The sequence below is a fragment of the Crotalus tigris genome, unplaced genomic scaffold (genome assembly GCF_016545835.1).
Source record: "Crotalus tigris isolate CLP2741 ecotype Arizona unplaced genomic scaffold, ASM1654583v1 scf7180000018693.663989, whole genome shotgun sequence".
NCBI classification, from domain to species: Eukaryota; Metazoa; Chordata; class Lepidosauria; order Squamata; family Viperidae; genus Crotalus; species Crotalus tigris.
The window spans coordinates 641352-663989 of NW_024097152.1; the positions used below are offsets into that span (position 1 = coordinate 641352).

At 45.9% G+C, this 22638-nt stretch overlaps 1 protein-coding gene across 1 annotated transcript; it reads left to right on the forward strand.

The window, feature by feature from the left end:
* Positions 1-974: 974 nt before the first annotated feature.
* Positions 975-22623, forward strand: RPL3L (ribosomal protein L3 like; the record flags this gene model as incomplete). The annotated part of the gene is made up of 8 exons (XM_039355559.1): positions 975-1100; positions 9728-9920; positions 11307-11475; positions 12144-12279; positions 17466-17652; positions 19536-19696; positions 20743-20844; positions 22488-22623. Coding segments are annotated over exons 1-8 (1087 nt in total), but the record flags the coding sequence as incomplete, so codon positions are not given.
* Positions 22624-22638: the final 15 nt, after the last annotated feature.

A 22638-nucleotide genomic window follows, 5' to 3' on the forward strand; every position in this document is an offset into this window, starting at 1 on the left:
GCCGCTTCACAATCCTTTTACAGCCCTCTCTAAGCAGTTTACAAATGTCAGCCTGTGGCCCCCAACAATCTGGGTCCTCATTTTACCCACCTCGGAAGGATGGAAGGCTGAGTCAACCTGGAGCTGGTGAGACTCGAACTGCCAAACTGCTGGCAGTCGGCAGTCAGCAGAATCAGCCCGCAATACTGCATTTTAACCCAATTAATATGTATTTATGTAGCACTCTAGGCAAAATTCTGGTACTTTGATTTATTGGCATGGAGTGTGTATTCAGAACATGTTTTTGGATGAAGAATTGGGAGAATTGGAATGTGGCCGTGTTGATTTTTTTTATTTATTCCGGCGCTAATAAACCATAGAAAATGCCTCCGTACAGATTCCTGGCTCCACTATCTCTTTATGAGTTTCTCACGCTATCCCTTGATGCTGAGCTTGACATTTTGAAATTAAGGATTTAAACATTTTGACTTTTAGAAAAAAAAACTTTCGATGCTTGCATAGTTGACTATAAATCCTTTTAATCTGAAAAATCTGAATGTACAGAAAGGAACCCCCAGAACTCTTGTATCTTGAGAGCCTGGCAGAAGCACACTTCCTTTTGGCCAGAGGGGGGTGTTTTTTAGATTGGAAGGAAGACTTGTCACAGGGAGAAATTGCTGAACTGTTTCTTCAGTAGGATAAAAGAGAAACCTTTGTGCAGGACACTTTTTTAGACAAAGCCATTGGGGGGGGGCTGCATGCCCATCCCAGGGGAGCCCATTTTCTCTGGGCTCTGGGCTGAACAGCAAAGGGGCAGAAGAGGCTCCCCTTTCCGTGGGCTTCCTGCTTGGCTCTGGGGTGGGCTCCACCAAGAAGTAGAATTGGTGGTGGATGATAAATTTGTCTACAGTGACCTTTCCTCTCTCTCCCTCCCTCTCTCCAGGCAGTGCTTGACCCATCAACCCTCCCGAGGGTGAAATGGATAGTACACCAGAATGAAGCCAGCTGCTAAATTTATGTTTTGGGGAGGGAGAAACATCTTTGGCATTAGGTAAGCCAGGCACTTGCTGGTAGCCTCTTTCTCTCTCGGCAGTCCAGTCGGCTGAAGACGTCAGATCATGGTACGGGCAAGCAATGGGCATGGCCTTCGGTGGGGCTGGGGGGCTGAGGTAGGGGGGAGTCAGTGTCTGAAAGCAATGGCTTGCAGGAGTTCCCCTTCTATTCCCTCATCTAAGTCATTTATAAAGATATTGAAGAGTACTGGGCCTAAGACAGAACCTTGTGGCACCCCACTGCTTACTTCCCTCCATGTAGATGTAGTACCGTTAAGGACTACTCATTGAATACGGTTTGTCAGCCAGCTACAAAGCCATCTGGTGGTGATGTTGTCTATCCCACATTTTTTTAGCTTACCAAGAAGTAGGTTGTAGTCTAGTTTACCAAATGCCTTGCTGAAGTTTAAATATACTATGTCCACAACATTTCGCTGCTCTATTAATTTAGTCACTTTATCAAAGAATGAAATAAGATTGATTTGGCATGATCTGTTTTTAAGAAACCCGTGCTGGCTACTAGTTATAACTTTCTTTATTTGTTTCTAGATGTTCACAGATCTGTTTTTTTTAAAAAATATTTTCCCCAATATCTTCCCATATATTGATATTCGGTCAATTGGCCTATAGTTTCCTGTGTCTGGTTTTTTTCCCCTTTTTTGAAGATGGGAATCCATCAGGTCCTGGCGATTTATATTCATCAAGGTCAGACAGGTATTCTCTTGCTTATTTTAATTTTTATTTCTAGTCTGTCTTTTACAGTTATGTTTTTGGTAGGTTGGGCTATAGTTTCTTTTTGTGTGAAGATTGATGCAAAGAATGAGTTAAGCAGCTGTGCTTTCTCTCTACCGCCTATTACTTCTTTGCCATCTTCTCTCTTTAGTGGACCAACTGTTTCCTTGACCTTTTTTTGTTATTAATATGTTGAAAGAAACTTTTTAAATTATCTTTGACTTTTGTTGCAAGTCTTTGTTCATTCTGAGCCTTTGCTTTCCTGACTTCATCTTTGCAGATTCAGGCTAAATGCTGATATTCTGCCTTAATTATGTGTCCCTCTTTCCATTTTTTGTACTTATCCTTTTTGTCTTTCAGTTTATCAGAGAGATCTTTGTGCAACCATGTTGGTTTTGTTCTTGGATTTCTTGTTTTTCTTTTTTAGTGGTATTATGTTGGACTGGGCTTTTATGACTGTATTTTTCAGTGTTTCCCATGCTTCTTGAGTTGTTTTCCCCTTTGGGATTTTTATCCATGAAATTTTGCTTAGACTCTCCCTGAGTTTGTTAAACTCAGCTCTTTTAAAGTTTAGGACACTGGTTGGATTATATTCTATTGCTTGTGTTTGCATTATATAGAATTCCAGTATGACGTGATCACTCTTGCCCAAGATTCCGGCAATTTCAACTCCTTCTATCGCTTCTTCTCTATTAGGCCCAGTATAGCTTTTTTTCTACTTCCCTTTTCTACCTTTTGGGTGACAAAGCTGTCAGCTAAGTTGGTTAGGAATCTGTTTGATCTCCCACTTGCTGCAGAGTTTGTCTTCCAGTTGATATCAGGGTAATTAAAGTCTCCCATTACTACTGTGGTATGTTTCTACATACATTTGTTAATTGATTAGCAAGGAGTTCATCTATTTCTTCTGCTTGGCTGGGTGGCCTGTAGTATACTCCTATAGCAATGTCATTCTTTTTTCCTTTTATATTAACCCATATGGATTCTATGAGGTTTTCATCCTTGGTTTTGTTTATTTCTGTAGAGATGTAGTGATCTTTTATGTATAATGCAACTCCACCTCCTCTTTTGTTGGGTCTGTTTCTTTTGAATAGTTTATATCCTTCCATCAATACATTCCAGTCATGAGTTTCATCCCACCATGTTTCAGTAATGGCAACTATATTGTATCTGCCCTCTTGTACTAATACTTCAAGTTCACCCTGCTTCTTCCCTAAACTTTGAGCATTCGTGTACAGGCATTTGAGTCCTTTATTGGTCTTGGTATGTGTAAGGACCCACCCCACTTTGCATCTTAAGAAGACAGAACTCTTGGAATAATTCTTCCAACAGGAATCCTTTATTAAGAGAAAATGGTTGCAGGCATGCTAGACAGGACTTGGGGTTCAAGCTCTCCCATTCAAGGTTTTAAGGGGTTCCCCAGTAGTCCCACCCAATCAACCCCCCTTCCAGTGATAGTTTCAAGTATCACAATTCCATCCCCTTTCTTCTTCCGTCTGGATGGAGACTTCAGATACTACATGAAAGGCAATTACTCTTCTTTGATATGTTAACGCTTAGAGGCCACAATAAACACACATTCAGTCCTTTGAAGTGTGCTGAAGGAAGTGAGGGCCATAAAGCCCCTTTGCTCTCCCCCTTTTCTCCCTCTTATGGCAGAATCCAGAGAAGGCAGAATTGGGAGTTTCTATGTTTGATAATTAAAGATGAAATATAATTGGATTCTGACATCCGGCCCCTCTTAACAATAAGAGAGATCCACCTGAAAGAAAACACAAGTAAAAAATTTAGTTAGGCTTGTTAGGATACTCTGTGTGAAACTTCTTCAATAGCTTCGGGGCTTCTGCACGCACAGTGCAGACGTAAATTGCACTCCCCTATCAGAGATGATGCGTTGGGGTGCCCCGTGCAATCTGTAAATGTGCTGGATGAAAAGTTTTGCTAAGGCCTTTGCAGTGGGAATTTTTTGGCAAGGGATAAAGTGCACCTGTTTGGAAAATAGGTCCGTGACTGTCCAGATAACAGTATTCCCATTGCTTTCAGGCAATTCCACTATAAAATCCATGGCTATTTCCCTCCAGGGGGCTGAGGGACTTGCCACTGGTTGTAACAGCCCTGGCGATTTCCCTTGCAACCTCTTTGCTGATGCACAGGTTGGGCAGCTGGCAACATAACTTTCTATGTCCTTTTTTATTGATGGCCACCAAAATTGCCGTTTAATTAAGTGTAAAGTTTTTACAAATCCAAAATGCCCTGCTGATTTTGTGTCATGGCAAAGTTGCATGAAAGTTAGTCTTTGAGTTGTTGGTATATATAACTTTTCCCCTACCCAAGGCAATCCGTCTCTCATTGTGCACACATGTTTGTTTTTCTGGAACCAATCATCTGTTTCCAAACTTTTTCTGAATTCAATCCCAGTTTGGCTGTCCAGTTGTGGTTTTATTTTGGCTTGGGTTCTTGTGGTTACTGGCGCTGCCAGTTGTGACTCTGCCATTATTGGTCTAGAGTCTGTGGTTCGTGCGCTGTTATATTGGGGCATGCGAGATAGTGCATCTGCCAGGAAGTTCTTTCTTCCTGGTAAATGTTTGAGCTTAAATTGGAATTGATGAAAATGCTGGGACCAGCGGGCTTGTTTGGGATTGAGTTTCCTGGAAGTTTTCAGGGCTTCTAAATTTTTGTGATCAGTCCATACCTGGAAGGGGATTTTGTTGCCTTCCAGGAACTGTCGCCACGTGAGTAATGCCCAACGTATCCCATAAGCCTCCTTCTCCCATACGGGCCAGCGCTGTTCTGTTTCCGTGAGTTTCTTAGATGTATATGCACAGGGTTGCAATACTGCATCATCATTTTCTTGTAATAGCACAGCCCCCACTGCCACATCACTTGCATCTGCCTGTATTATGAAGGGTTTGTCCATGTCTGGGTGCCTTAGTACTGGTTCGGCAGAAAAAAGTCTCTTTAGTCTCTCAAACGCTGCTTGGCACTCCATTGTCCATTTTAGTGGCTGGCTAGGTTTTACTGAGGATGTTCCCTTCGTTTTTAGTAAGTTAGTGAGGGGCAAGGCTATCTGTGCAAATGAGGGGATGAATTGGCGGTAAAAATTTGCAAAGCCCAGGAAACTTTGTAGTTGCTTTCTTGTGCGGGGTGGTGCCCATTCTAATACTGCTCTGACCTTCTCTGGGTCCATTTCAATGCCCTGTGGGGATATGCGATAGCCTAGGTAGTCTATCCTTTCCTGGTGGAATTCGCATTTTGAGAGTTTGGCATATAGGTGAGCGGCTCGCAGCTTCTTTAAAACCGCTCTGACAAGTTTGACGTGTTCTTCTTTTGTTTCGGTAAAGATAAGAATGTCGTCCAAGTAAACAAGGACCCCCTTAAACAGGTGCTCCCTTAGAACGTCATTGATTAATTGCATAAAGACTGCAGGGCCCCCTTGTAATCCAAATGGCAAGACTTTGAATTGATAGCACCCCATGGGGCAGTTAAATGCAGTCTTCCATTCGTCCCCTTCCTTGATTCTTACTCGATAGTAAGCTTCCCTTAAGTCTAGTTTAGAAAAAATTTTCCCTTTCGATAGGTGTGACAGCATGTCTTTCATGAGGGGCAGCGGGTATAGGTTGCTTTCACTGATTGTATTCAGGGCCCTATAATCCACGCATAAACGTAAAGAGCCATCCTTCTTCTCTCTAAAAAGGACCGGGGCAGCCACTTTAGGCTTGGCTGGCTCAATGAAACCTCTCTCCAGGTTTTTTTTTATAAATCTTTCCATTTCCTCCTTCTCCTTTGGGCTCATGGAGTATAATCTGGGCTTCGGGAGTTTTGCCCCAGGCTTGAATTCAATGGTACAGTCTGTGGGTCGGTGGGGGGGAAGCTCATTCGCCCTCTCCTCACTGAAGACTTCAGCAAGGTCCCTATATTCCTCTGGTATTTCTGTTAATCTTTTTTCCTCTCCTATGGATGCTTTTTCTATTCTTGATTCTGGTAGCCTCCCTTGGGGTTTTAAGTCCATAGGGTCCCCCTTCGGGAATTTGATTTCTGTCGTCCTCCAATTTACCCAGGGGTTCCATTTTTTCAACCATTCCATCCCTAGAATCATTGGGCATTCCATACCTGGGGTCACCACAAACGTTAAGTCCTCTTCATGGTTGCCCAGGGAGAGATGTATTGGCAAAGTGGCTAGGGTAGCTGGCACCCCCCCTGCTATGGATCCATCTAGCTGGCCAAATGAGATTGGTTGTTCCAGTCTCCTGGATGGGATGCCCAGATTCCCCACTAGTGTTGGGCTAATGAGGCAGCGGGTACAGCCAGAGTCTATTAAGGCTTTCACCTTCACAGCTTCGGGCATGGGGGGGATTAATATAGTCACTGTTTTGAAGATGGGTGTGATGCATCCACTTACCAGGGGTTCGCCCTCCGAGCTGTCATCTGAGGCATCCACCGGCCCTGTGGTGTAGGCTGGAGTCCTTTCCCCTTGGTGAGCAGAGGTGGGGGTTTCTGCAATTTCCATCATTCTCATGGCCGTTTCTTTTGGCTTAGCTGAATACTTTCCGGGTTTGTTGATTGGGGATCTGTCTGGGTTGTGCTGGGGGGCCTTTGAGCGGCATTCTACAGCTCGATGCCCTTCTCTTCCGCACTTGAAACATCTCATTTGCTTCTTGGCTGTATCCGATGATTTCACCGGTTGGTGTGTCAGCTCAGGCGGGGGGCGGCTCCATTGTTTTCCTCGGCGGTGCCTCTTCAATATGTCGATCTCTGCTTCCTCTGCCAAGACGTACCATTCCTCAAGTCGATGTGGGTCCCCTCGGGGCAGGCAAGCATCATATAGATCATAGTTTAGTCCGTCTTTGAAATGGCCAAGGAGGATGTCTTCTGGCCAATTCAGTTTGCTGGCAATGGCCCGGAATTCTTGTGTATACTCAGCCACTGGGCGTTTGCCCTGCCTCATCGTTGTTATTCTTTCACGGGCTTTGCGATCAGCCAGGGGGTCTTCAAATCGTCTTCTCAAAGAGGACATGAAACGGTTGAAGTTACTGAGTTCTGGGGCATTGGAGTCATGCAAGTTCACTACCCAATCCGCAGCTGGTCCATCCAGGGCAGATTGCACGATCCGGATGCGGGCTTTGTCGCTGGGAATATCCTGCCCATATTCCTCCATGTAGCTGAGGACTTGGGTTAGGAAAAACCCCAAGCGTGTTGGCTCCCCTTTGAATTTCACTTCCAACGGTGGACGTCTTGGAATGGATTGGTGCCTCTGTTGTGGGTGGTAGTGCCTTCCGTCCAGATTGCCATCTGTGGTCCGGTAGGGGGTGGGAGCTCCTGGATCAGTAGATGTCCCTGGGGTTGCAGGTTCCACGTCCCCCTCGGTGTCTCTCCCTTTGCGGCTCCAGGAACTGGGGCAGCCGTAGGGTTCAGTATTCTCCTCTCCTAGGGAGCTGAGAGTTCTCTTCATCAGGTCAATAGCTTTCTCTAGGATCCAGTCTGAGTACGGTGCCCAGCTTCCTCCCTCTTCACTTGCGTGCAGGGATTTCTCCATCTCCTGCTTCCATTCTGGTTGCTTGGTCCCCCGTCTCAGGGTCACCTTTCTTGATTCCTTTCCCCACTCACTTTTCTTTCCAACGCCCATCGACCAGCGAGGCTTGTGGTCCTGTGTCTCCACCACTTCTTCTCCTGAGGAATCTGGCCTCTCGGATCCCAACATCTGGCAAGGTTCCAACTGGGTCAGCGGCTCTCTTTCCAGGGAGTTTTCCCCCTCTCTTGCTCCATTGTCTGACATGGTAAATTTTTGCAAAATCCCCCGGCAAGGGTCTTCCTTCCAGGTGGATTAATTTTGCAAGTCCTGTCTAATGTAAGGACCCACCCCACTTTGCATCTTAAGAAGACAGAACTCTTGGAATAATTCTTCCAACAGGAATCCTTTATTAAGATAAAATGGTTGCAGGCATGCTAGACAGGACTTGGGGTTCAAGCTCTCCCATTCAAGGTTTTAAGGGGTTCCCCAGTAGTCCCACCCACTCAACCCCCCTTCCAGTGATAGTTTCAAGTATCACAATTCCATCCCCTTTCTTCTTCCGTCTGGATGGAGACTTCAGATAACTACATGAAAGGCAATTACTCTTCTTTGATATGTTAACGCTTAGAGGCCACAATAAACATACATTCAGTCCTTTGAAGTGTGCTGAAGGAAGTGAGGGCCATAAAGCCCCTTTGCTCTCCCCCTTTTCTCCCTCTTAAGGCAGAATCCAGAGAAGGCAGAATTGGGAGTTTCTATGTTTGATAATTAAAGATGAAATATAATTGGATTCTGACAGTATGTTTCTTGTATCTCCTACTTTGTAACTGGGATTTCTATCCTTTCCATCACTTTCTATTTCATTATGTTTTTCTTTTTTATTTCTTTTTTCTCTACTTCCTCCTTATGTGATTGGTTACTAAAAGGAAAAGTAAGAACTCTTTGAACTAGGAAGAAAATTTCTGGCAGTGAGAACAATCAGTCGGTGGAACGGCTTCCCTCCAGAAGTTGTGGGTGCTTTATTTACTGGAGGTTTTTAAGAAGAGACTGGACAAACATTTATCCAGAATGGCATAAGTTTCCTGCTTGAGCAGGGGGTTGGACTAGATCAGTGATGGCAAACCTTGTAGAGACCTAGGGCCCAAAACTTGGCCCCACCCCCCTCCCCCATCCCACCCGCCCCGCACCCGCCCACCCGCAGGGCCACTCACCACCTCCATGGCCTACCAGATTGCCAGATTGCCCAGGTGGCCCAGCAGCACCATGGCGGCCACACCATCCACCCGTGCCCCACAGCACCAACTGCGTGCAGTGGGGCGCAAGGGTGGAGTCTTGTCTCTGCTGCCCAGCTGCCATGTCCTTGGCTGCGCTGCTCTGTGTGGGCTGCGCGTGGGGGCGACTGTCCTCTGGGGGGGCTGCTGGTAAGGAGAGGGCCGTGTGGGGAGGCGGGGCTGGGGCGACGGCACACTTGCCCATAGAGAGGGTTTTGAGTGCCGCCTCTGGCACGCATGCCATAGGTTCACCACCACTGGACTAGATGATCTCCAAGGCCCCTTCCAACTCTGTTATTCTGCTGCAAGGCTCTGTTGATCACAGTTTAAGCAGGGGGAGGGGGAGGAACACAGCATCTTGGAAATAATATACAGAATTATTGAAATGTTCTGGAGCCATCTGGTCATCTTTGTTTAAAGTATTTCATAAACCCCTCCAAGTGGGAATCTCATTGGGAGAGAGGAAAGGGGCCTCTGGTGCGAATGCAAGTCACAGGCAGAATTGCCTGCGCAACCTGTTAAGATCTGGGCTGTCCCAGTTCTTAGAGTAGCAACTAACAAAGTAATATTTGATGCCATAGTTTAGTCATTTGTAACTTGAGCCAGGGGGAGGGGGGATTCAGTAAGTTTTGCTGAATTTGCTTGCTTGTTTACTTAGTATGAACAGGGCGGAGAAACCCCTTTCTTTGTTGTGAGAACTACTAAAGTTAAAAATAGAGGATTTCCCATCTGGAGCAGACTTTCCTCTATCTGGAATGGAATAGTATCTCTATTGCATTCAATAAAAATATGTAGCAAAATTTTATACTATAAATTGGTTACCTATATGAAAGAAAATATCATAAAATAAATTAGGCATATTGCTATGCATTTTACATATAAAATTTACTATATTGAAAATAACAGAATCACGTGTATCTAAAAGTAAAAATTGTAAACAGAACTAGTTGGGACAACTAGGGAGCTTGTTCAAGTGCGGGGCTACCAACAAAGAACAAATAATAAAACGTGGCTTAAGGTTTCAGTAGCCCATCTGTCATCCAAATTGCTCTAGTTTTTTTATGCCATTCTGCTCCAGATGTGTTGGGACTTTTACTTCCTGCCTTCTCTGACAAGGTTTTCATGATCTTTGCAAAATCGTAGAAGTAACTAGTCGCTCTTCCCACCAACTCCCCCCACCTTTCTAGTCTCATCGGAAGTTTTCAGCTCCCAGGCACGGCCACTTGGGTTTCCTTCCTCATAAGAGGAGCCGCCGACATCGAGGAAAAGTGAAGAGTTGGCCCAAGGATGATCCCAGCAAACCAGTCCACCTGACCGCCTTCCTGGGCTATAAAGCTGGCATGACTCACATCCTGCGGGAACTTCATAGATCAGGACTAAGTATGTGCCAAGTTTGTTTCATTCTATTCCTCACTTAGAAAGTTTCATAGACCTCAGCAACTGGAAGGGGCAAATCAGGAGCAGGTCTGACAAGTGGCCCACAATCAGGCTTCTACTTGAACTCATCCAGAGAAGGGCAGATCACTGTTTCCTTAGGTATTAGTTTCTCTGTTAGGTATTTCCTTAGGTATAAGCTACTCTTTCTTGTAGGAGTTCATTTTCAAATTTAATATCAAGTTGTTCCTCCTCCTCCACACGGTAAGTTCCACTCCTGGTTACATCTGTGTACTTAGGGAAGTGGTTTGCTGTTGTTCTCTTTTGTCTTTTTGTCTAGTTACCACCCAGGTTTCCTGATGCTCTCCTAGCCACATACAGGACTCAAAGCTCTGTCTTTGCCCCAGGACCCAGGTTATGCCATGTCCTGCATGCTGGCAGGATCTCCAGGGACTTGAAAAATGCTATCATGTTCCATCCTTAGCTTCAGCCTTCTTATGAGGCCCCAAGAACCAGGAAGCACATCTGGAGTTAACTTCTGAGAAGTTTCCTGTATTGCTTTTCACTTACAGATGAAATCTTGCCAGAATAAAACAACTATTTGTATCACTATGGATATACTTTGGAAATCATTGAGGGGGAGCCGTTTTAACCCTCTTTCCCCCCCCCCCCGACCAAACTTTCCGTGCTCCACTGCCTCTTTGAAATGCAGCCCTTCCCTACTGGGAATCCAGACTGCATTCCACCACAGGTCTCTTCTCAAGGCCAAACATACCCAGTTCTTTTGATCTAGCTCTTCCTAAGGCCTCTAATCTTCCTCATTCCTCCCTTTAACCTCTTCCACTTTCAGTCCTTCCTAGAATATTGTGCTCAGACTAGGGTAGAGTATTCGAGGTAAGGTCTGACCAATACAGAACAGAATGGAAGTATCTGATACCTGTGGGAAATGGAAACACTGATAGTAGACATTTCCATGTGACTTAGTGTGTGGAATTCTTTTCTTTTTAGAAAACTCCACCCAAACCAGCCTCTCCCAAATTGTTAGGACTGCCACCCATGTCCAGAGGGTGCATGGTTTGAGAATGCTGGTGTGGAAAGAGGCCCTCACCAATGGATATCAAATAGGAAATACAGTGAGCTGCATAAATATTGTGCTTGTCTGTGTTTGCTTTTTGTTAATTGAACAAACCTCAATTGGCTGGGTTTTTGCAACAATTTAGCCATAACCCATGATTTATATTTTACAGTGGTAGGCTTTATATATCCCCTTCTAAAAAACTATAAATAATGGTTTGGAAAAGAAACCACCTTATGGCTTAGTTGGATATCGGAGCCCCACCATGAAGCCTTCCTGGATCACATCCTCAGTCTTTTCCCCCCTTTAATCTCCAGAAATCTCTAAGCGAGAGGAAGTGGAAGCTGTCACTATCATTGAAACTCCGCCATTGGTGGTCGTTGGGCTAGTGGGCTATATCGAGACACCAAGGGGGCTGAGAAATTTCAAGACCATCTTTGCAGAACATATAAGTGATGAATGCCGAAGACGCTTCTACAGGAACTGGTGAGGAGGGGGTCAGTGTGAGTGAGCAAGGGGAAAGCCCTGCTTAAACAGGAAAACATTGGCTCATAGCTGTGCTTTGGAAATGCTTTGTGGGCTAAGCATGCAATTATGAATACACACCCAGGGGTTCTGTAAGATTGTAGGTATTTTCCTTCAGCCTTTGGTATGACTTTGGTAGCCAAGAGTGGCTCCAAGTTGTGATGGATGAGGAACAGTAACTTTCTTAAGTATATTCAGCATGATTAAAATAAAGCTCAATTCTCACATGTGAGACTTCCACTAAAAGGGTTTGTTGTTTAACTGGTTGAACACAGCCCCTGTATTGTAAACCTCTATGATAAATCAGAATATCAGTTCAATGTTTTCATAAACCAGTCTCAGAATTATGGGTATTACCTGACTGTAATGTCTGGGGGCTTGGATAGGACTTGGCCTTCTGGGAAGTGCTCCAGCCCTTCCCCGAAGAACCTGAAGTTGAGCCCCACTGTCCGTGGATTGGTAGGTTCCCACTGGCGCAAGTGGCTTCTCGCTCTCCTGGTCTCAAACTAGGGAGGCTGGCGGTGAATATCAGGACAGGCTTCTCACTGTTTTCTTGGGAAAGCCTGGTTCGAAATAATTCCAGTTGATCTTGGATCTGTTGGCTGATTTTCCCTGCCTTTTCTTTTCAGGCACAAGAGCAAAAAGAAGGCATTCACCAAGTACTGCAAGAAATGGCAAGATGAGGCTGGGAAGAAGCAGCTGGAGAAGGACTTTGTGTCCATGAAGAAGTACTGCAAGATCATCCGTGTCATTGTGCACACCCAGGTGAACATTTTCCACATGTCCTAGGAGGGTTGTCTTGCCCACTGGCAAGTCAAACTCACTCATGATTTGTTGCTGGTTGTTTCTGCTTGATTGGACAAAGACTTCACTGCCAGATATTGTCTGTTATGCAACATGGGTTTCATCTTCAGTACTGAATTCTTCACCCTGATGGACAGCTGAGGTTGCTATCCCTCCCTCTCACTTCTGGTTTTGATTAAGAAGCACAAACACTGTGTGTGTAAGTGAAGCCAAAACAGAGAATCCAGTCATTTGTGGTTAGCACTGCAAAGTCTAGGTCCTGGCTGAAGAAGACCTCCAGACCTCCCATGAATAGAGCCCCGCTCTGTAAGTCACTAAAGCAGCCTGCCATTTGAGTTGGGGGGGGGGGGGGCCTTCCGCCTCAGTTTGAAAAAAGCTGCTGCTGCTTTCAGGAGTCCTTCAAATGATGGCAGCCTCACTAGTCCACTTTTGGGTCACACAGTGGCCCACTGGAGGCATTGAGGAAACCCCCAAGTGAACAATGGAGGTGGGAGCCCTCTTTGCTGTCCCTGTGCAACAGCATCCTTGAAGGCCTGATGCCAAGGTGGGGGAGGGACAAGCACCTCGGTTTTAGTGGTCTTAGGAGCTGGTCCTCCAGGTATTCACCCAGATCTCTTTTCCAGCCACCTGATAACAACTGATGGCAAGAAATCGCACCATTCTAATTTAAGCAATTTCCTCACTACAACATCTTCATAGCAACCTCACATAGTACACAGAACATGGGATAATGGGGTTGGAAGGGACCTTGGAGGTCTTCCAGTCCAACCTGCTACTCAAGCAGGAGATCCAATAGCATTCCAGACAAATGATTGTCCAATTTCTTCTTGAAGATCTTGAAGAAGCACCCAGAACTTCTGGAGGCAAGCTGTTCCACTGATTAACTGTTCTCTCTTACGGGAAATTTCTCCTTAATTCTAGATTTGATCTCTCTATAATCATCTTCTACTTATTACTCCTTGTCCGGCTCTAGGTGTTTTTGAGAATAGGTTGACTGCCATTTCTCTGTGGCAACCCCTCAAATATTGGAAGACTGCTATCATGTCATCCCTGGTCCTTCTCTTCAGTAGACTAGACATATCTAGTTTCAGCAACCATTCATTGTATGGTTTATCCTCCAGACTTTTTGCTTGTTTCTTTTTCTTTGTTGCTATTTTCTGCATTCTTTCTAGAGTCTCAAGATCTTTTTTATATCATGGTGACTAGAACTGGATGCAATATTCCAACTGTGGCCTTACCAGTACAGTATAAAGCAATACTAACACTTCCTGTGATCTTGATACTATCCCTCTGTTGATGCAGCCTAGGACTATGTTGGCTTTTTTGGTGGCTGCAGCACACTGCTGGCTCATACTTAAGTGGTTGTCCACTTGGACACTTAGATGCTGTTGAGTCACATACCACCTATTCTGTACCTGTGCATTTGGTTTTTCTTGCCTAAATGTAAAACCTTACTTTTTCCAGTATTCAAGGCTATCAAGATACTTCTGGATCTTGAGCCTTTCTTCTAAACTGTTGGCTATTCCCACCAGCTTGGTGTTGTCTACAAATTTGATGAGTTCCCCTTCTATTCCCTCATCCAAAATCATTTATGAAGATACTGAAGAGTACTAGGCCGAAGACAGAAGTTGTGGTTCCCCACTGCATGCTTCTTTCCATTTAGATGTAGTTCCATTGAGGATTACATGCTGAGTGCAGTTGGTCAGCCAGTTATGAATCCGTCTGGTGGTGAAACTCTCTATCCTACATTGTTCAGTCTTATTAAGGGGTAGGCTGTGGTCTACCTTGTAGAATGCCTTACTGAAGTAAACTATGTCCACCAATTTAGTTACTTTATCAAACAAGGCAACAAACAACAAACAAGGTTTGTTTGACATGATCTATTTCAGGGCTTTTCAACCTTTTCACCCGTTGTGCCACTTTTAGGATATGGCAATATCCGAGTACTACCAGTCGCCTAGCAAAGTGTCAAAAACTTGATGACCAAAAAAAAAAAAAAAAGGAAAAAAGTGATAAAGTACAGGTAGTCCTCAACTTACAACAGTTCACTTAGTGACTGTTCGAAGTTACAGTGGCACTGAAAAAAGTGCCCCCCAAGCCACAGCCGAGCAAGACACCTGCCTGCCCACCCAGCGGCACTCTTCCTCCTGTCCGAGGTTTTCATTGTTGTGAGCATTTCTGTTGAGGATTGAGGGCAGGGTGGGGGGGGGTTTGGTTTTTATTTCACCTGTCTGCTGGGTAGTTGCAGCAGGTTTTGGTCACTTCACATGGCCCTGGGACACTGTGACCATCATAAATATGAATCAGTTGCCAAGCATCTGAATGTAAACCAAAAGACCCTGGAGATACTGCAACAATCCAGGTAATCGGTGCTTCTGGGCTCAGCAGAAGTGCCAGGATCAGCGCTGAGCTCCAGCTGGAGCCTGGCGCTGATCCTGGCACTTCCACTGAGCCGACAGCCCCAAAGAAGCGCCGATCAGCTGGAAAGCGACACTGATCCTGGTGCTTCCTCTGAGCCCTGACAGCCCTGCAGCTCCAGCCATCTCTCGCTCAGGCTTGTGCGGTGCTGCCACCAGTTCAGCTCATTCCCCTCTCCTGCTACCACTTTTCTAGAACATTCGTATACCGCCTGTCAGGTGCCAATGTACTACAGGTGGTACCCGCACCAGTGGTTGAAAAGCCCTGATCTATTTTTAGCAAACCCATGTTGGTTTCTAGTAATAGTTTTGCTCTTTTCTGGACCCTCACAAATCCACTGCTTGATATCCAACATAATTGAAATGTTACAAGCCTGTCCCCATTACTATTAATCTGGCACAACAAGAATTGGATGATTCCTGAGGAAATGGAGAAATAGGACTCATTTTTTTGTAGTCCTAAATCTCGCTGCCCTGATGTTCATGAGATGACAGTGAATGTAACATTGCAAGAGACAGAGAAAAGCATCTCTCCTCCCTTCTCTTAGCTATGTGTGATTTCATAGGCTACTTTTGTGCCTCCTGATCTCTTTTGTTCCAGGCTAGAGCCCTCATCTCTGCCATACTTCATCAAAGGAGAGGGAGGTGCAGGAGGAACATGAAGAAGCCCCTCAGAGCCCCTACTGGTTATCCATGAGAGGTCCAGGTTGGGAGACCCTGGAGCAGAGTTGAGAGTCCTTCTCTCTTCACCATGTAGGGCAGGGGTCCTCACTTTTTAAACGGGCCATTGATTGTCCCTCAGACTGTTGGGGGGCCGGACTATAGTTTGAAAAAAATTAATGATTATAACCAAAGACCACCAGGATAGGCCAGGAGGAGGGGGCAGGGGGATGGCAAAAGGGCAGCAGGGTAGGACTAAGGCAGGACTTCCCTCAGACCCTCCTTCCCTCTCATTCCAATCTCCCTCCTTCCTTCCTCCCTCCCTGCCTCCCTCCCCTCCTTCCTCACCTGCCTCCCTCTTTCTCATTCCCACCTCCTTCTTTCCTCCCTCCATGCCCAGGAAGGGACAAGGGGATGGGGAGAGGCTGCCAGTGGCCAAGGCTTGAAAGGCCACTGTAAATTCCTGGACAAGAGCCATAGAGCCTTAAGAGCAGAGTGGTGGGAAGATATTTGCAATGAGGGAGGGAGAAAAACAGGGAAGAAATGCAGCTGGGGAAGTGTCATCCTTTGTGAGGAATGAAAAAAGGCACCATCAGCTGAAGGTGACCAGCAATTGGCCCTTGCCCACTTCACACACCTGGCTCTGTGGGTTCTAGGGGAGGGGATACCGCAAGCGGAGTGAGAGTCGACATCTGCCGCACAGCCCCCAGCCTGCCCGGTTTCGGCAGGCAGCGCTGCACTTTCCTCACAGCACGGAGAAGCTGGGTTGGGCGAGGCAAAGCTAGCGAGAAGCTGAACCTGCCTCGGTGTGCTCACAGGAGGCAGCGAGCAGCATGTGGTGTCCTGGGTGAAAGCAAACTAAACCGGGCAGGCTGGGGGCTGGGTGGCAGATGCCAACTCTCACTCCGCTCGCGGCATCTCCTCCCCCGGAGCCCACAGAGCTGCATGTGTGAAGTGGGCGAGGGCCAATTGCTGGTCACCGCCAGCCGATGGTGCCTTTCTTCATTCCTCGTGCAGGGTGACTCCTCCCCAGCTGCGTTTCTTGCCTGTTTTTTGCTGCAACTTGTGTGCCTGCCCGGCACAGATGGCTGACACAAAGTTATAGATCGGCTACCGGATGATCTGTTTTATCTCCTCTGCTCTCTACCTCCCCCCTTTTTTTCTCTTTGGTGCAACTCCAGCCTCCTCCCAAGGCTGTGTCTTTTTTCTCTCTCCCTCTCCTGCCAAAACTGCCTTTTATAGCCTCCTCTGTCTCCTCCCTCCTCCTCCCTTCTCTTCTGGGTGTACCGGAAGTGCCGATCCTGGGGCTTTTGTCTGGCCCCAGCAGCCCTGCAATCTCAAGGCAAGTCCTGCACTGCGCCTCTTTAGCTTGCTCTCTCTCCCTGCAAGTCCGGTGCTGCACTAGACCCCCAACGTTTGCCAGCGAGCCGGATAAAAAGACAAGGCGGGCTGCATCCGGCCCATGGGCCACAATTTGAGGACCCCTGATGTAGGGCCTGCAGGGCATGCTTCGAAAGAGTGGTGCTTGGAGCATTGCATGTTAACCTTTAGGAGGATGTCAGCCCTCCTTAAGGCTTGAGAGCCTCTGCTGAAGGGTTTCTCTCTTGTGATTTGGTTTGAGGTGCTTGTAGTGATGGCCAAATTTCTCCCTGCAGCCAGTGAAGGAACATTTGACAGTGAATTCTGTATTGGAGACTTTCCATTACAAACCAATTTCTATAGCCTCAACTCTCTCTTCAGAGGACTGAGTGGGTCCCCTTTTTTCACTGAACATTGGTATTCCCACAATGCAGTTGGCCAAGTGAGAGCACATGAACCCAAAATGAAATGCTGCTCCCCGATCCCAAACACAATTAAGATTACCTATTCCCACATACTAAACTTTTCAAGTGTGTCATGAGACGACAGCCACAAAGTCCCAACCTTTGCAACAGCCACATTCTGCAAACAGGTGGAAGGTTCTGAGAGACTGGATCTCCTGCTCAGTCCCTTTGTGGCCAGTTAAGTGTTGATCATGAGCCTTTGCCCCCTCTGCTGCAGGGTACAATTTGTGAGCTTTTTTGTTTGCAGATGAAACTCCTGCCAATGCGGCAGAAGAAAGCACATATTATGGAGATCCAGCTCAATGGGGGCTCTGTAGCAGAGAAAGTTGACTGGGCTCGTGAGAAGCTGGAGAAGCAGGTGGCCGTGCAGAGTGTCTTCAGCCAGAATGAGATGATCGATGTCATTGGAGTCACCAAAGGGCATGGGATGAAAGGTAGGAGGCAGCAGAGCTGGACCCCTGAAGCGTCTTGGATCAAAGGCTGATTGGAAGTGGTCTGACTACAGACTGCATTCCAGATGAATGACTCCAGAAGCCATTCAAGATGTGGGGAAAAGTAGATTTTTCTTTATTTATTTCTGACCAGAGATGTCCACACCTTCCCTGGGGCCTGATAGGTTCCCTCCTCAACCCCACTTCAAATTCTTTTAAGAATTTAAAATGACTGGCTGGAGAATTGTGGGAGTTGAAATCCACACATCTTTAACCTGCCAAAGTTGAGAAACATTGGTTTAAAGCTTGGATTGGAGCATCCCATGTTTTCTGCCGGAATAATATTTTAGAAGAGAATCAAGAGACTACTAAGCCCCTTTAGTGAGTGGTTGCACCCCATGTTGTGGTCAACTTGCCATTAAAAGGCAGTTGGTAGAGAGCATTCTGGGGAAAGGGGGGAACAAACCAGTTTGTGGCAGCTGGCAGGACTGTTGGCATAGGGATATAAAGGAAATAAAAATCAGGGCAGCCATTTTGTGAGAGTGCCTACAACATGCTTCCATAATTCCGAATTTGAGGAAACTGCTCCTGTTCTTTTTTAGCCCCTTTTCTTCTTTAAAAAAGGGATGCTGATCCTGTGATCATCAATCAAAGAAGGCCAGGTCAGGAAAGAGGAATGTCTGACACTACAAAGATGCTTTTTCTTATTGCAGGGTAGAACATAGTAATGGAATCTTGTAAGCGTTTTGAATTTCTCCTGATTTTCACTTTCTCAGTTGTTTTTTCTAAAACTCTCCTTTTAATTCTTCATTCATTTCCTCTCCATCTGAAGACTAGATTGTTTTGTCCTTCTAGATAGTCCTTGGCTTACAACCATTCGTTTAGTGACTGTTTAAAGTAATAACGGCATTGCAGAAAGTGACTTAACAATGAGTTACACATCCCCGCTGCCACGTGATCAAAATTCAGATCTTGGCAACTGGCATTATGACAGTTGCATGTCCCGGGGTCATGAGATCCTCATTTGCGACTTTCCCAGATAGCTTCTGTTCTGGATCGGTTAACCCTGTGTAACCCTGACTAGAGCATGTAGGTCTGTATGTTAGAATGTTTGGCATTTATTGGGTTAAGTGCTGTCTCCTTAAGAGATGGCTTATGGGTAATGTAGTTTTAGCTAGTTAGCTATCTCATGTTAACAGGTCAGTAGTAGTAGGAGCCTCTGAGCTCATTATAGGACATACTGGCTACGTGCCAGTTTGGAATGCCTTTGTTTCATCCAGCCTCATGGCTCCTAGCCCCACGGCTTGGAGGTCCTATGCCAACATGTGAGTTATGCAGAAGAAGAGGGGAAAATCCATTATCAAATTACCTGTGGAATGAGCTATATTGCTGAAATATGTTTCTGGATGTATCTCTACATAACAGTGAGTTATTGTTTAGAATTCCTAGAAATAAAAGCGATATTTCTTTGCTTATTTTCATTGAGTTATCTGCCTGTCTGGATGGAATTAAAGCAACCTATTCTGTCTGGGACAGAACAGCTTCCAACAAGCAGAATCTACGGAGGAAGCCCATAGGGGGAAGCCAGATTCAGTTAATAACTATGTAATTCACTTAATGACTATGGTGATTTGCTTAATAGCCAGCAACAAAAAGAGTCATCAAATTGAGGACAACTCACTCAGTGATGGTAGTTCCCATCCCAATTACAGTTGTAAGTCCAGGACCACCTGTATGGTAGCTATAATTAAACTCCAGCAGCCCCAGCTGTATGGTTAATGGTGAAGGAGGGCAGCTGCATCTGGAGTAATGCAGTAATGCACCCCTGCCTCAGACATTTAGAGGTCCACCCTCCTGCCTGTAACCTCAAGGCTGCCTTTCTGCAGGAGTGACGAGTCGATGGCATACCAAGAAACTCCCAAGGAAGACTCACAAAGGCCTGCGGAAGGTCGCCTGCATCGGAGCCTGGCATCCTGCCCGGGTGGGCTACTCGATTGCCCGGGCTGGCCAGAAGGGCTACCACCACCGCACAGAACTCAACAAGAAGGTATGACTCCTCCCCCTGACAACTCATTTGAAGCCCAAACACACAAACAGCCCCCAATTGTACCCACCTCTGGCGGAATCGGACTGTTTTGGGAACAACAGATGCAACCCACTGATCCATCTTTCCTCCTCGCCCACTACCTGTTTGATAGATATGGCTGGTAGGTGTGAAGCTATCAGGCTTAGCAAGTACACGGCAAGGGTCATCTGGGAGCAGAGAATTCAGGATTAGACCCATTTTACAGATATGGCAGGACTGCAATTTCCCATTCCTTGCTAAAGTCACTTTAGAATTCTGGGAAAGCCCGTGCAATACACCACCTCTAATTCTGCATCTTCTGCAAGATGGAAGGGGGGAGGGCTGTTTTTACCAAGAAACTAGTAGCAAGAAACAAATGAGGTTCAAGATTTTAGGAGAGCTTCTTTATGTCATTTTTGCTTTGCCTTCTGTAGGTGAACACTATAAAACTGATATGTAACTGAAGCCTCCCTTTTTAATATAATCCATTACATAATTTATTACATAAAACCTAATTTATATTTGCAATCCAAAAATATCTGTCCCATATAATCTACTTTTTTTCTTTCTTGCTTTCCTCTCTACAGTTTATTTAGACAACATTAGTGGTAGCCTTTGTGTTATGACATATTTTGAAAGTGCGCTTGCAAAGGCTATTGGTGGCTTTGGAAAACCATCCTGAAACGGGCAAATCGCTTTTGTGTTCTGTTGCCTAGAAAGCTGCAGGGTCATCTCCTGAAGTCTCCAGGCGTCAACTCAGAGGAGCCCTTTGCTTCGAGAGTCCATAAGCCACAGCTTTCAGCAGCTCAGAGCAAATCTGATTTTTGCAGGGCGGGGGCGGGGACTGGGATGATGCAGCATCTGGTGCCTCCTTTGTGCTGATGTGGCCTGTAAGAACAGGATTGAGGCCGGAATTGGGTATGCAAAAGCAGGCTGGGCTTAGGCACCAGTGACCAAGGTAGACTTGGCCAGCCTTCATTCTCTAGTTGGATAAGTTGAAAGTCACTTTGACCAAATCTTTCCTTTAGGTTTATCGCATCGGCCGTGGGATCCATGTAGAAGATGGCAAAGTGATCAGAAACAATGCATCCACCAATTATGACCCAACAGAAAAAACCATCACCCCACTGGTAAGGAGGCCAGAAGGAAGATTAGTTCTTCTGACTGGAGAATGAACCTTTGGGTGTCTCATCATGAGCCCTTCTCTGCATGTACCATCTTTTTATCAAGATGAAAACCCATGTTTTAAAGGAATATCTTGTCTTCAAAATCCACCCCCCCCCAATGAATTCCAGTGCTGTTCTGAAAACAATGGGAAAACCTTTGGAAGCACCAGGGTATTTTCTCTGACCACGTACTTGATAGACAGATACACCTGGTCCTTAATCCTAAAACTCTCTTGGGGAGTTCTCTTCCGATCAGCCTGCCTCTTATACGATTCCCTAGCCTTATTTAATGCTTTCTGCATACACACATCCCAATGTACTTTTCAAACTATCCATCCAATCAGCTTAGGACAACAAGGAAGGGGAGCCCTGTGGTAGTTCTGACATAGGTACAAAATCCGCTGCCATTGCTACCTTAAATGGGTGAACCCAGTGCTGCTATGTACAGAGTTATTGTAGGCTACTTCTGTAAAGGCAGAAGTTCTGCCCAATTGGTCTGCTGGTAGTTCACATAGCAGCACAAGTATTGCTCTATCATTGCATTAGCTCTCTCTTCCCCCCTATTGATACTCGGATGGAATCTAGAACTAAGCCCCTCTGAGGATCCTATCAGTTTGATAAACTCCTGCCAGAACTTTGTGGTAAACTGCACCCCCCCAGTCAGAGATGATGTGCCTTGGGACTTCACGCAGCCTATATGTGCTGTGCAAACAACTTGGCTAAGGTCCGAGCTGATGGGATTTTCGGGCATGCTTGCTTCGAAAACAGATCAATCACAGTCTGGATTACGGTATTCCTGGAACTCTCAGGCAGTTCCACACGAGAAGCTATGTCTGTTCCACCAGCAAGACTGGGCTTCAAATCTTGACACTACCCTGCAGATACCCACCCCCTCCCTGGGCCTGTTGTTACCAACCAGGCATCCATGGGCACCAGGCCTATAGACATTCCGTGCCATATTCTACTTTTAAAAAAGTTTCAAGTTTATTTTAAATTCAAAAATCCACATGGAACGCTATAACTGTAGGAGTCCTGGTCGTGCAGAGGTTAGAAAGCAGCATTGCAAGCTGACTCTATCCACAGCCAGGAGTTTGATCCTGACTGGCTCAAAGTTGACTCAGTCTTTCATTCTTCCAAGGTTGGTAAAATGAGGACCCAGATTGTTGGGGGCAACAGGCTGACTCTGTAAACCACTTAGAGAGGGCTGTAAAGCACTCTGAATCAGTACATAAGTCTAAGTGCTATTGCTATGAAGCAGGCTGCTGCTTTTGTAATTTGCTGCACATAAAATACCATAATGCTTTAGGATTCCATTTGCTTCCATTGGTGTGTTTAGAAAAAGGGCTGCAGCTAGAAAAAGTGAAATAAGTTGTCAGGGGGCATGATATACATCACAGGAGAGTATTCCCGTCGTGGCATTGGCATGTTTGCAATTGGCCATCCTTGCAAAGACAGCCATTTTGCGCATGCTGAAATTTCTTTGTGGCAGCCATTTCTTTTGAATGCCATGACATGCTCCCCAAGGGTCTTCTGGTGGGGACTGCTGTTCCTCAGTGAATAAACACCACCCTCAGCCCTGATGTCTTCCCTGCCTTTCTGTCTTCCAGGGTGGATTTCCTCAGTACGGAGAAGTCAACAATGACTTTGTGATGGTGAAGGGCTGTGTGTTGGGTACCAGGAAGCGGGTGCTGACCCTGAGGAAGGTGAGGGCCTCACTGAGGCATCGCGAAGGACAGCGGATGAGTCCAAGGATGAAGG